The sequence below is a fragment of the Osmerus eperlanus genome, chromosome 11, assembly GCF_963692335.1.
Source record: "Osmerus eperlanus chromosome 11, fOsmEpe2.1, whole genome shotgun sequence".
NCBI classification, from domain to species: Eukaryota; Metazoa; Chordata; class Actinopteri; order Osmeriformes; family Osmeridae; genus Osmerus; species Osmerus eperlanus.
The window spans coordinates 18,589,840-18,604,408 of NC_085028.1; the positions used below are offsets into that span (position 1 = coordinate 18,589,840).

At 50.1% G+C, this 14,569-nt stretch overlaps 1 protein-coding gene across 3 annotated transcripts in view; it reads left to right on the forward strand.

Moving 5' to 3' along the window:
- Positions 1–14,569, forward strand: part of LOC134029597 (homeobox protein cut-like 1) — a 30,237-nt gene that overhangs the window by 5,631 nt on the left and 10,037 nt on the right. For 2 of the 3 annotated variants that reach the window (XM_062473809.1, XM_062473810.1), the window contains exons 4-14: positions 1,583–1,661; positions 1,843–1,980; positions 3,281–3,404; positions 3,621–3,697; positions 4,563–4,629; positions 7,214–7,262; positions 8,128–8,232; positions 8,807–8,995; positions 10,605–10,663; positions 10,755–10,800; positions 11,622–11,715. In XM_062473809.1, coding sequence (XP_062329793.1) covers positions 1,583–1,661; positions 1,843–1,980; positions 3,281–3,404; positions 3,621–3,697; positions 4,563–4,629; positions 7,214–7,262; positions 8,128–8,232; positions 8,807–8,995; positions 10,605–10,663; positions 10,755–10,800; positions 11,622–11,715 — 1,027 coding nt within the window. Of the gene's footprint in view, positions 1–1,582; positions 1,662–1,842; positions 1,981–3,280; positions 3,405–3,620; positions 3,698–4,562; positions 4,630–7,213; positions 7,263–8,127; positions 8,233–8,806; positions 8,996–10,604; positions 10,664–10,754; positions 10,801–11,621; positions 11,716–14,569 lie in introns of those variants that run through there. The other variant, XM_062473811.1, reaches the window with a different exon arrangement.

A 14,569-nucleotide genomic window follows, 5' to 3' on the forward strand; every position in this document is an offset into this window, starting at 1 on the left:
TACAGGGCTGGTGCTGGCCTGTGTGTGTGTGTGTATGTGTGGTGCTACAGGGCTGGTGCTGGCCTGTGTGTGTGTGTGTGGTGCTACAGGGCTGGTGCTGGCCTGTGTGTGTGTGTGTGTGTGTGTGTGTGTGTGTGTGTGTGTGTGGTGCTACAGGGCTGGTGCTGGCCTGTGTGTGTGTGTGTGGTGCTACAGGGCTGGTGCTGGCCTGTGTGTGTGTGTGTGTGTGTGTGTGTGGTGCTACAGGGCTGGTGCTGGCCTGTGTGTGTGTGTGTGGTGCTACAGGGCTGGTGCTGGCCTGTGTGTGTGTGTGTGTGTGTGGTGCTACAGGGCTGGTGCTGGCCTGTGTGTGTGTGTGTGTGTGTGTGGTGCTACAGGGCTGGTGCTGGCCTGTGTGTGTGTGTGTGTGGTGCTACAGGGCTGGTGCTGGCCTGTGTGTGTGTGTGTGTGTGTGGTGCTACAGGGCTGGTGCTGGCCTGTGTGTGTGTGTGTGTGTGTGTGTGTGTGGTGCTACAGGGCTGGTGCTGGCCTGTGTGTGTGTGTGTGTGTGTGTGTGTGTGTGTGGTGCTACAGGGCTGGTGCTGGCCTGTGTGTGTGTGTGTGTGTGTGTGTGTGTGTGTGTGTGTGGTGCTACAGGGCTGGTGCTGGCCTGTGTGTGTGTGTGTGGTGCTACAGGGCTGGTGCTGGCCTGTGTGTGTGTGTGTGTGTGTGGTGCTACAGGGCTGGTGCTGGCCTGTGTGTGTGTGTGTGTGTGTGGTGCTACAGGGCTGGTGCTGGCCTGTGTGTGTGTGGTGCTACAGGGCTGGTGCTGGCCTGTGTGTGTGTGTGTGTGTGTGTGGGTGTGGTGCTACAGGGCTGGTGCTGGCCTGTGTGTGTGTGTGTGTGTGTGTGTGGTGCTACAGGGCTGGTGCTGGCCTGTGTGTGTGTGTGTGTGTGTGTGTGGTGCTACAGGGCTGGTGCTGGCCTGTGTGTGTGTGTGTGTGTGTGTGGTGCTACAGGGCTGGTGCTGGCCTGTGTGTGTGTGTGTGTGGTGCTACAGGGCTGGTGCTGGCCTGTGTGTGTGTGTGTGGTGCTACAGGGCTGGTGCTGGCCTGTGTGTGTGTGTGTGTGTGTGTGTGTGTGTGGTGCTACAGGGCTGGTGCTGGCCTGTGTGTGTGTGTGTGTGTGTGTGTGTGGTGCTACAGGGCTGGTGCTGGCCTGTGTGTGTGTGTGTGGTGCTACAGGGCTGGTGCTGGCCTGTGTGTGTGTGTGTGTGTGTGTGTGTGTGTGTGTGTGGTGCTACAGGGCTGGTGCTGGCCTGTGTGTGTGTGTGTGTGTGTGGTGCTACAGGGCTGGTGCTGGCCTGTGTGTGTGTGTGTGTGTGGTGCTACAGGGCTGGTGCTGGCCTGTGTGTGTGTGTGTGTGTGTGTGTGTGTGGTGCTACAGGGCTGGTGCTGGCCTGTGTGTGTGTGTGTGTGTGTGTGTGTGTGGTGCTACAGGGCTGGTGCTGGCCTGTGTTCCAGGTTGCCTGGCCCCAGGGAGGAGAACAGTTAGACATGTTAAACAGGCTTATTCTTCTGTTGTTCCTCTCTCCTCTACTCAGATTGATGCGTTGAGTAAAAGAAGTAAAGAAGCAGAGACTGCCTTCTTGAACGTCTATAAGAAACTAATCGATGTTCCAGGTAGGGGTGTGTGGGAGAGAGAGAGAGTAGATGTGTGTGTGTGTGTGTGAGAGAGTGTAGATGTGTGGCTGACAACACTGTAGATATGTTCTAACTATCTCTCTCTCTCTCTCTCTCTCTCTCTCTCTCTCTCTCTCTCTCCCTCCCCCTCCCCCCTTCCTTCCTCTGTGTGTGTGTGTAGACCCCACCCCAGCCTTGGAGCTGTGTGTGCAGCTGCAGGTGAAGCTGCAGAGGATGCACGATGTGGAGATGGAGAACAGCAAGCTGAGGGAGACCCTGGAGGACTACAACAGAGAGTTCACTGAGGTCAAGAACCAGGGTGAGACACACACACACACGCATATACACAAACAGGCATATACACATACACATGTCTGACTCTCTTAGTGGACGACATTGATCCTCTTCATCTTAAATGGAAACAAAGATTGTTGTTTTCCTTTGTACATCCAAACTGAGCAAATGTAATGCTTCGTTCGTTTGCAAGCCATGATGTCTCTCGAGGATAAAACACTTGCACGGTCGTAGCTCAGTTTCTTATGGGCGGGCCAGATTATCTGTGCGGGCAAAGCAGAGAGAGGGGAGGTAACCTTCCTCCTTGTGACGTAACAAAGAGGAGATTTTCAAACAGAGCAATTGAGCCTTCATTTTCTGAAAGGCGGAGAAGAACACCCAGGGCTTGGTTTACACCGATCGAAAATTCTATCCACTGGGGGACCAAAGGCAGGCTAGGGGAACTCATATTAATGTTAAATAACCTCCTAAAGTGAAGTTTTCATGTCATGTCACCTTTAAGTCACTCACGAGTATACATACACATACACACACATACACATACACACACATGCACATACACGCACATGCACATGCACATGCACATACACGCACATGCACATACACGCACATGCACATGCACATACACGCACATGCACATGCACATGCACATACACGCACATGCACATGCACATACACGCACATGCACATACACGCACATGCACATGCACATGCACATACACGCACATGCACATACACGCACATGCACATGCACATACACGCACATGCACATGCACATGCACATACACGCACATGCACATACACGCACATGCACATGCACATGCACATACACGCACATGCACATACACGCACATGCACATGCACATACACGCACATGCACATGCACATACACGCACATGCACATGCACATACACGCACATGCACATACACGCACATGCACATGCACATACACGCACATGCACACGCACACGCACATGCACATGCACATACATGCACATACACATACATGCACATACACACACATGCACATACACACACACACATACACACACATGCACATACACACACATACACACACACTCCCTTCTCTTCTACCCTCCCACCCTCACCTACCCTCTCTTCCCCTCCCCCCCCTCACCTCACCTCTCCTCGCCTCCTCCCCTCTCCTCTCCTCACTTCCCCACCTCTCCTTCCCACCTCTCCTCCCCTCTCATCCCCTCCTCTCCTCTCCTCCCCTCTCATCCCCTCTCATCCCCTCCCCTCCTCTCCTCCCCTCTCATCCCCACCTCACTTCCTCCCCTCCCCTCTCTCCTCCCGCCCTGTAGAGGTGACCATCAAGGCTCTGAAGGAGCGTCTGCGTGATAATGAGCAGGCGGTGAGGACGCATGCCCAGAATCTGGCTGAGGAGAACCAGCTGCAGCTCCTGCATGACTACGCCGAGAAGGAGAGGTCTGGTCTGGTTCTCTTCACTGGAAATACTTCTAGGGAACATGAAGGATTGTGTCCTTGAGGGTTTAGGTTGTTTGAGGGGCAGTTTTATGGGCGTATGTGAAGCCATCTGTGACATTGATAAAATACATTTGATCTGATGAAGGATTGTGTCATAATATACAGTATATCACTTATTTTATTCTCCCTCCCCCCCACCCCCCATTTCTCCTACAGGAAGTTGCAGGAGAATGAGGACTCCATGTCATCCAGACTGGAGGAGGCTGACCACCAGACCCAGATCCTCCAAACAGGTTAGACCAGTACAGGCCAGTACAGGCCGGTACACACCAGTACACACCAGTACACACCAGTACAGGCCAGTACAGGCCAGTACACACCAGTACAGGCCAGTACAGGCCGGTACACACCAGTACACACCAGTACACACCAGTACAGGCCAGTACACACCAGTACAGGCCAGTACAGGCCGGTACACACCAGTACACACCAGTACAGGCCAGTACACACCAGTACAGGCCAGTACACACCAGTACAGGCCGGTACACACCAGTACACACCAGTACAGGCCAGTACAGGCCAGTACACACCAGTACAGGCCAGTACAGGCCGGTACACACCAGTACACACCAGTACAGGCCAGTACAAACCAGTACAGGCCAGTACACACCAGTACAGGCCAGTACACACCAGTACAGGCCAGTACAGGCCAGTACACACCAGTACAGGCCAGTACAGGCCAGTACAGGCCAGTACAGGCCAGTACAGGCCAGTACAGGCCAGTACAGGCCAGTACAGGTCAGTACACGCCAGTACAGGCCAGTACAGGCCAGTACAGGCCAGTACACGCCAGTACAGGCCAGTACAGGCCAGTACAGGCCAGTACAGGCCAGTACACGCCAGTACAGGCCAGTACAGGCCAGTACAGGCCAGTACAGGCCAGTACACGCCAGTACACGCCAGTACACACCAGTACACACCAGTACACGCCAGTACACGCCAGTACAGGCCAGTACACACCACTACACACCAGTACACACTAGTAAATTTTGACCAGTACAAACTAGTCAGGTTAAACCAGTGCATAGTATGACATCTGTATTCCAGTATAACATCTGTATCCCAATATAACATCCCAGCATGCTCTGGTGTTTTCAGCACTTGAAACAACTCAGGCAGAACTCTTCGATCTGAAGACCAAGTATGATGAGGAGTCCACAGCTAAGTACGTCTGGACATGCACACACACACACACGCACACACGCACACACACACACACTGCTCTAATTTAGGTAAACCTTGCCTAGGGCACCAAATGTGCTAGGACTGGCACTGCTCACCCCTTGGCCCCATACACCTCAGCCCTGGACCCCATACACCTCAGCCCTGGACCCCATACACCTCAGCCCTGGGCCCCATACACCTCAGCCCTGGACCCCATACACCTCAGCCCTGGGCCCCATACACCTCAGCCCTGGGCCCCATACACCTCAGCCCTGGGCCCCATACACCTCAGCCCTGGGCCCCATACACCTCAGCCCTGGGCCCCATACACCTCAGCCCTGGGCCCCATACACCTCAGCCCTGGGCCCCATACACCTCAGCCCTGGGCCCCATACACCTCAGCCCTGGGCCCCATACACCTCAGCCCTGGGCCCCATACACCTCAGCCCTGGGCCCCATACACCTCAGCCCTGGGCCCCATACACCTCAGCCCTGGGCCCCATACTGGGACCTCATGTACGTACATTTGCAAACGTAGCGTTATCAGCGCCATGGCCAACCCACAGACAGCGCACGCTGAGATGCTTCAGTTTACGTCGTATTAACCAACCCTGCAGTTCTTGGGTAATCAGCGCCTTTTTCCGCCCACTATACCGTACATTGCGAGCATTTAAACGTTCAATTGAATGGGCGTTCTTCTTTATTTCTATCATGGATCAGCCACCAAAGTCAAAACAGCAAAAACAAAGATTTAGTGATAACGAAGTTGATGTGCTTGTTCATGAGGTAACAGCGAATTTAAATATTATACAAGGCCGGAATTCCACACTGACACAAAAACTGTAATATTGCATGGATATCTTGCACCCAGCGCAATTGACTTTGTCAACGACGCAAGTATCATTCCTAGTTTGCACTCGACGCAAATCAGACTTTTCCCTCCACAGACGCACGTCGGTAAATTAGGCAATGACTTTGCGCTCCCGGGGGCGGTTCAGTGAAAAAAGGAGGCGTGTTCCGGCGCAAACGTTCCCTGGTGCTATTTTTCAGTTTCAGAAAACAATTCCGCCACAGACCAGGAAAAAAGTAGTCTAAAGTCAGTGGCGCGTTATTCAGATGCTATTTTAAAGGCGCATGCTTGGCCCGTGAGCACTGCTGGCAAGGCCAGGGTCTTCTTCTTGCGAAGCTGCGTTACATTGTTTTGATTTATGGCGTGTTACATTTCTTCAATGATTATAAAAAGATTTTCATGAGAAATCTCTATGTAGCCTATGTGAACTTTATTTGTAACAATTGTGGCAATTTCCTCCCACGCCTGTTTAATCAAAGCTAATTTGGGTGGGTTTCTTCTCCCATCTCCATCAGAATCTCAATCAGAATTCGGTTTATTCGCCATGTAGCCTATGTTACACAAACACGGAATTTACTGTGGCAGGAAGGTGCAAAAAATAAACATACGGGTCTTAAATTAAGTAAAAAAGTACAATAGTTAAACTAATTCTAAGAACTAAACAATTAAAATATATATTAAATATATATAAAAATAAGAATAAGAATTTGAATGAGCAGCATGAGCGGGCAATTTAGTGTAATGAGAAAACTGCTCTGCCTTTCCCATACAATGTCACTTCTCTATCTGTTACGGCCCTGACTAGAACGTCGGTCTCCTCGGCTGTAAACCGCTCCTGGCGTGCGCCTGGCAAATCCGCCGTTATAATAGCAATCCGCCATGGAACAAGCGCTGCTCTTAAAGGGAATGTGAGATGACGCTCTGATTGGTTTATTGCACGTTACGCCCAAACCACACCCATTAGTAATGTAGCTACTTCGGACCAACCCATTTTATATTTGCGCCAGGCGCAAAGTCATTTATCCCGCCGGCAAAATTGCAACCGAGCCGGGGTCCCGCCCACAAAGTTACTTGCGCTTTGCGTTTTGATACTTGCGTTTCAGATCGTTAAAATAGGGCCCTTAATCTGTAACGCCTAATGATTCTGTGTTCACTCAACTGAAAAAGTGTGATCCCTGTGGGAAACGGCAGCTCGTCTCCTTGGCCTATGTCGCGTCTGGCTCGGATTACTGCTGCCATTTCACCAGGAGGCAAATGCGAGGAACCCCGCATTCTGGTTTACACCTGCTTTTAAGAGGCGTAGAATTTTCCACACAATATAGAGGCGCGCTTTCAAGGGCGGTTTTTGTACATACCGCGGATTACATAATTAGGCGCACTTTACACATCCCCTCCCATCTCTTTATGGGAAACTCCCTCTTTCCCCTTGACCCTTCCGTGAATGCATATGCATGACACGGAAAAGCGCAATTTGAAATTTTCAGTTCCCGCGACAGGCAGTCTGCGCTTTTACCTCAGTGCGGCATGTTTGTACATACCTCGCCATGCTTTTACGCGCACGTTGCGAAACAAATACGCCTGAAATAGGCGCAAAAGCGTTAGTAGTTGAGGCCCAGAGAGTAACCTGAGCAGCACTGACTCTCTCCAGGATGATTACCAGGATCACTTTGAATTTGCGTGCTTCACTTTGCTTGCAACTGATGTTCCCATGGTAACACTTCCTATTCCTCCTCAGGGCCGATGAGATTGAGATGGTGATGACAGACCTGGAGAGAGCCAATCAGGTGAGACCCCCCCTCCCCATTTTGTAATTGAAAGATACAAATTTAAAAACATTTAACCCCCCAGCCGTGATCTTATCTTTGTAGGTCACTGCAGGCCTGTGGATTAGCAAGATAACACCACTAGCATCCCTGTCACTGCAGGCCTGTGGGTTAGGGTTAGGGTTAGCCACCTCCCGGAAATGAGGTTGGGATGTCTGTTATTGTCAACGATGCTACGAAGTTGGGGTGCGCTGACTGCGCTCACCATGCATACCTTGGGTGGAGGAGGAGGGTTGTCCTGCAACGGCAGCTGGAGTTGGCACCGTTGCTTCTCGAAGACAGTGGAATGTACTGCATTTTACCTTTAGCTGATGCACAACGTTGGTGCTTATTCATTGCAACAGTGTTCCTTACAAGAAATTATCTTCGAACATATATTACACGTCACTTCATCCATATCTTTGGCTTTATTAAAATGTAGCCAAGCCTTTGACCGCTTAGTACGTTTAGCCATCGTAGCTAGTAACAAAATGAGAAATGTAGCGAAGAAGGGCGTAAGCCAATTAAATTCTTCTTCTTTTAGTTTAAAGGCGGTTGGCAGGCCATTCAATTGAATTTAGTAATTTTATTAGACAATCGATGTATGTTTGTGCACCAGTGATTTGATTTAAATGACCTGACTTATCTCTCGAGACATAAGTTACATTATATTACCTAGTCTCGATAGCGGTATCGATAAGCTCGGACATTATTGATCTTCGGGTTTTGAGAAATTTGGAACCGGGTCCTTACAGAACCGGGCATCGATCCCCATCCCTACTCAGAAGATAACTACTGTTTCATGTGCTAATGTGAAGGGTCAGATTAACATTTGGTGCCCCCCCAGAGAGCAGAGGCAGCTCAGAGGGAGATGGAGGCTCTGAGAGAACAGCTGAGCTCCACCAAGCATGTCCTCCTCCAGGCCTCCTACAACCAGGCCCACCTGGACAAGGTAACAACCCTTTATCAAACCCTTTATCATCACCTGTCCACTGATCCATCGATAGCTTTGATTTCATACTTAGATTGAGTGTAGTAGTAGGATTTCATACTTAGATTGAGTATAGTAGTATGAACTGATGCATAGTTAGGGGTGTTTTGGATTACCTGAAACCATATTGGCTGTTTTGCCGGATCAGTTGATGTCTGGAGTTGAACAGTTGTTATTTATATCTTGGCTGTTTGGTTGATTGATGGCCCATTGACTCTCCTCTCCTTTCCTCCTCTACTCTCTCCTGCCCCCCCTCCTTTCATCTCCTCTCCCCTCTCCCTCCCTTCTCCTTCTCTCCCCGCTCCCCTCTCCTTCTCTCCCGGCTCCCTCCCCTCTCCTTCTCTCGCCACTCCCCTCCCCTCTCCTTCTCTCCCCGCTCCCCTCTCCTTCTCTCCCCACTCCCCTCTCCTTCTCTCCCCGCTCCCCTCTCCTTCTCTCCCCGCTCCCTCTCCTCTCCCCTCTCCTTCTCTCCCCGCTCCCTCTCCTCTCCCCTCTCCTTCTCTCCCCGCACCCCTCCCACCCTCCTCTCCCCCAGACGGTGGGTGTGGAGGGTGTGGATGGCTGCAGCCTGCAGGCGGAGCTGGGCGCGAAGGAGAGGGAGGTGGGCCAGCTTCTGGAGGATTTACAGAAGTTACAGACCAGCCTGAGCATGCTCAGAGAGAGCTCCGTCTCTCAGATCACTACTCTGAAGACCCAGTTACTCAGCACGACCACCACGCTCAGGGTACCCACTCACTTATACACATTCATATATACACACTCATATATACAAACATACACTTTTACATTTATATACACATACACACATATACACAAACACTGTGGCAACCAAGGAGGGTTTGACCTGTCACTACTCAGGGGAACACATGACCCTTGACAGGCAAGCCCGTGAAAGGGCATTTATTCAACCAAAACGTACTGCATAAAAACCACTATCAAAAAAACAACTTCCCTCCGATGAGGGCTTTCTCGGCACACCGAGGTTTGGGGTTGGCTCTAGGCCTGAGAACAGCAGGCTCAGACAGTGGCTGGGGCTCACCTACATGGTGTTTCCTCTACTCTTTCTTTCCTCTCCCTGGTCTTGGGCAGAGGGCCGCCTTTATCCAGGGTTGCTTCCTAATCAGCCAACGAGGCTTAGCTGGATCCCTTGTTGGCTGACACATATATACACACATGTTACGGTCTTCGTTGTCTAGGGGGATACCATTAGACTGTCACCGATACTATGGCTACCAGCGGCGGGCATGGACAGGTGATACTGGGAAGGAGAAGCAGGAAAACTCACCCCAGCCAGGTAGACTCCCACCCCGGCCTCAGGGACAGCTCAAGCCACCGCTCCATTTGGCGAACAGCTCGTTAGCGGTTGGTATAATCGATCAGTTTTATATATAGGGAGTCAGGTGGCTGAGCGGTGAGGGAATCGGGCTAGTAATCCGAAGGTTGCCAGTTCGATTCCCGGTCATGCCAACTGACGTTGTGTCCTTGGGCAAGGCACTTCACCCTACTTGCCTCGGGGGAATTTCACTGTACTTACTGTAAGTCGCTCTGGATAAGAGCGTCTGCTAAATTACTAAATGTAAATATACATTAAGCACGGCGTCACACAAAGGAAAGGGGAACAGGTAGCAGAGGGGAAACAACCGCAGAGGGGAAAAGAAAACCAGTAAACAACTGGTCGGCACCAAGGGTTACACCTCCAAAACAAACTCTGATGCCACCACCTTTCTGTCATCCTGGAGTTCAAAAGGGCTAAAGCCCTCCCCATGATTACCTGGGCCCCAATCAGGACGCAGGGCGTAGTCCCACTGCCCTTTCAGTCACCACCATGTGCAGGGCCGCCGCGCCACTAAAGTGTTATCATTAAAGTTACTTCCGAGAAGGGAATATGAAACATTCCCATCTAACACCCTGCCACAAGGCGTGCACACACATACACAGTCATATACACACACACACACACCAGGACACCAGTGCCATCTCTCCTGTATCCATCTCCTAGTTTCTCTCTCTCTCTCTTGCCATCTCTCCATTTCTCTCTCTCTCTCAGTTCAGTTCAAAGGGCTTTATCTGCATGAAAACAACAATTGTTCATATCTCTCCATCTCTCTCCATCTCTCTCTTGCCATCTCTCTCTCCATCTCTCTCTCGCTCTATCCTTCTCTCTCTCTTTCTCTCTCTCTCCATCTCTCTCTCTGTCTCCTTCTCTCTCTCTCTCTCTCTCTCTCTCTCTCTCTCTCTCTCTCTCTCTCTCTCTCTCTCTCTCTCTCTCTCTCTCTCTCTCTCTCTCTCTCTCTCTCTCTCTCTCTCTCTCTCTCTCTCGCCATCTCTCCCAGGAGCTGGAGGAGAAGCTGCAGGAGCAGGCTGACTATGAGGAAGTGAAGAAGGAGCTGAGGTGAAGAGTGTGTGTGTATGATTGTTGAGCAGTTGTCAATGTTTGCTTGGCTGCTAGTGTCGGTATTAAACGTTTGTGTTGATATCCACAGCATCCTCAAGTCTATGGAGTTTGGACCTGCTGACAGCTCTCAGCAGGTAAACTGTCATATCTCTCCACCTCCTTTTACACCTGTCTGCCTTGTACACCTTGGACATTACACTCTCTTCTCCCTCTTCCTCCTATCTCTCTCTTCTCCTTTTCCTTCTCCTTCTCTTCCTCCCATCTCTCTCTTCTCCTTTTCCTTCTCTTTCTCTTCCTCCCATCTCTCTCTTCTCCCTCTTCCTCCTATCTCTCTCTTCTCCTTCTTCTTCCTATCTCTCTTCTCCATCTCCTTCTCCCTCTCTTCCTCACATCTCTCTCTTCTCCCTCTCTTCCTCCCATCTCTCTCTTCTCCCTCTCTTCCTCCCATCTCTCTCTTCTCCCTCTTCCTACTATCTCTCTTCTCCCTCTTCCTCCCATCTCTCTCTTCTCCCTCTTCCTCCCATCTCTCTCTTCTCCCTTTTCCTCCCATCTCTCTCTTCTCCCTCTCTTCCTCCCATCTCTCTCTTCTCCCTCTTCCTACTATCTCTCTTCTCCCTCTTCCTCCCATCTCTCTCTTCCTCCTATCTCTCTTCTCTTCCTTATCCCTCTCTCTTCCTCCTATGTCTCTCTTCTCCCTCTTCCTGCTATCTCTCTTCTCCCTCTTCCTTCTCCCTCTCCCTTCTCCTCTTCCTTCTCCCTCTTCTCCCTCTTCCTCTGATCTTTCTTTTCTCCCTGTTACTCCTATCTATCTCTTCTCCCTCTCTCCTTCTCTCTCTTCTCTCACCTTCTTTCGTCTCCCTGTCTTTTTCCCCTCCCTCTCTTCTCTCTCTCTTCTGTCTCCTTTTTTCTTTATCTCTTCCTGCTTTCTCTTCTCCCCTCTGTCCTTGTCTCCCAGGACTCCAAGCCTCTGGAGGTGTTGTTGCTGGAAAGGAACAGGAGCCTCCAGTCAGAGAGCTCCTCCCTGCGCATCGCCAACACGGAGCTGAACGGTGAGTCGGCTACTGGACCTGGTTCTGGTGCTTGGAACTGGTTCTGGGTACTGGATACCGGACCTGTACCAGGTTCTGGGTACTGGACGTGGACCTGGACCTGGTTCTGGGTATGGGTACAGGTACTGGAGCTGATTCTAGGTTTTGGGTTCTGCAGGTACAGGATCCGACCTGATTGTGCACACGGGCAATAAGGGTTATTGTGTTTTTGAGGCTGTTATCGTGGTCACTAGAAGATTCCTTCTATTCCGATTTGCGCACCAAATCTTGTACCATTCGGAGCATTGCGACCAATAAATAAATCAATGCAAAAAATGCAAAAAAATATATTTTTAAATTCCAGCTGGAACCAAAAAATAGCAGGTTTAGGGTTACCGGTTTACCTTGACCTGAGGTGAGCACTGTGCCAACATCATTGGGCTTTACAGGTCAGAGAGGGGCTGTAGACAACATCACTGGGCTTTACAGGTCAGAGAGGGGCTGTAGACAACATCACTGGGCTTTACAGGTCAGAGAGGGGCTGTAGACAACATCACTGGGCTTTACAGGTCAGAGAGGGGCTGTAGACAACATCACTGGGCTTTACAGGTCAGAGAGGGGCTGTAGACAACATCACTGGGCTTTACAGGTCAGAGAGGGGCTGTAGACAACATCACTGGGCTTTACAGGTCAGAGAGGGGCTGTAGACAACATCACTGGGCTTTACAGGTCAGAGAGGGGCTGTAGACAACATCACTGGGCTTTACAGGTCAGAGAGGGGCTGTAGACAACATCACTGGGCTTTACAGGTCAGAGAGGGGCTGTAGACAACATCACTGGGCTTTACAGGTCAGAGAGGGGCTGTAGACAACATCACTGGGCTTGCCTTAAACCCTCACCGTGACAGCCCGCCAACACAGACTATGGTGCAGACCTTTCCTGTACTGTTGCCTTATCAGGAAAAGAGACAGTAGAGATAAATCTGTCAGTAAGTGTTGGAAATCACAACTATCACTCTAACCCTGTCTACAGATCAGAGAGGGGCAGTGGAAATCAAGTGAAAATAATCTGAATGACGAGTGTGCAGTGGTTTACTGACAACCCAGTGCTTCAGAGCCGCAGGCACACTTGTGGCGAGCATGCATTTGCCCCACTCCTTTTCAAAGTGGTAGGGCCCCGCCCCACTCCTTTTCAAAGTGGTAGGGCCCCGCCCCACTCCTTTTCAAAGTGGTAGGGCCCCGCCCCACTCCTTTTCAAAGTGGTAGGGCCCCGCCCCACTCCTTTTCAAAGTGGTAGGGCCCCGCCCCACTCCTTTTCAAAGTGGTAGGGCCCCGCCCCACTCCTTTTCAAAGTGGTAGGGCCCCGCCCCACCACTTTCGACTCAGCTGAGTTTTGAGCGCATTTAATGTAACCGTTCTTTCTTCTTGCAATTGAACAAGTTGATAAAATACTTCTCCAAATTTCAGCCCGTTTACTCTGTTGACTATAACGCATTACTTCAAACGCTGACTGCAACAAGTGATGCACCTGTCAGTCACAGTGATCTCCTAGCTACAGCCAACCCGGGCCCAGGGGCAGAGCATCGACCTCCCCGCCCCCTCTCAACAACTCATTACTGCTAACGCTATCGAGCATAGACTGTGTTAAAAAACGAGTCAGTGCGGTATGGCCTAAAATGTATATCACGGTATAATTTGAAGTACGGACGGGAAAGGTATATCTCATTCAAATTTCAAGTCCATTTGTTTTAATAGAATGCAATCCGCACCGCTGAGGCTATTATACCGTACTCGGACAGATTTGGAGTCCGTGGGGTCTTTGCCACGGAAGAAGAGCTAATACTATGTAGCTTTCAACAGTACGTTTATGGGATCACATCAAAACAATATTCAATATTTGTAGTAAGCTAGCTATAATAAATGATTACATGGCTGAATACTCGATACTTGTTGGCCTACATTTTACAATTCTAACCAACCTGACACCCTTGCTTGCATGGTTACACTATTCCATGCTGCATTTTTGACGTTTGTCTGTAAACGTCTGAAGTATTGTCATATGTGAAAACCGAACGATAAAGTCCCAAAATAAGGCTCTCCTCCATCTGTGCAATACCGGTAATTTTTTGCCATGCCTGGTGTGAATGGGGCTGTGACAAATCTTATTTCCGGAAGGCTGTAGCGCAGTTAGGATGGTATAGCCTAAGTCCGTACTGTAGGGCAAATTCATACCAGTATATTTCTATTCCGTTTATTTATACCCTACAAGAAAGTAGCATTAAAAAGAATAAGCTACCCATAAGATACCCAACTAGTCAAAGAGTTGGCTAAAGCTTGGTTCACTCAAATGCAAAATCAAATAATCATTTACATTTAGTCATTTAGCAGACGCTCTTATCCAGAGCGACTTACAGTAAGTACAGGGACATTCCCCCCGAGGCAAGTAGGGTGAAGTGCCTTGCCCAAGGACACAATGTCATTTTGCACAGCCGGGAAGCGAACTGGCAACCTTCAGATTACTAGCCCGATTCCCTAACCGCTCAGCCACCTGACCCCCTTTTTCTAATCGACACATTAAAAAAATTATGACATGTCCTTGATTACAATGGTTTCGCTCAAAACTGGTGGAAATTCAGGCTGGTTCTCTAGATAGCAACGAGGTTCCAACAACCCTGAATGGGACCGCTTCAAGAACCAGAGCTAATCTTTGGAGGAAAATAGAGGGCTAATAGAGCGGCTTTTACTAGGGAGAGAGATGGATGATAAGCTGCCACCCATATAAACACACAGACACTGTTCTAAACTGTCATTCTGTCTGTATGTTGTCTAATGTAGTGGTAGTAGTGTGGTAGTAGGGTTAGGGTTAGTGTGGTAGG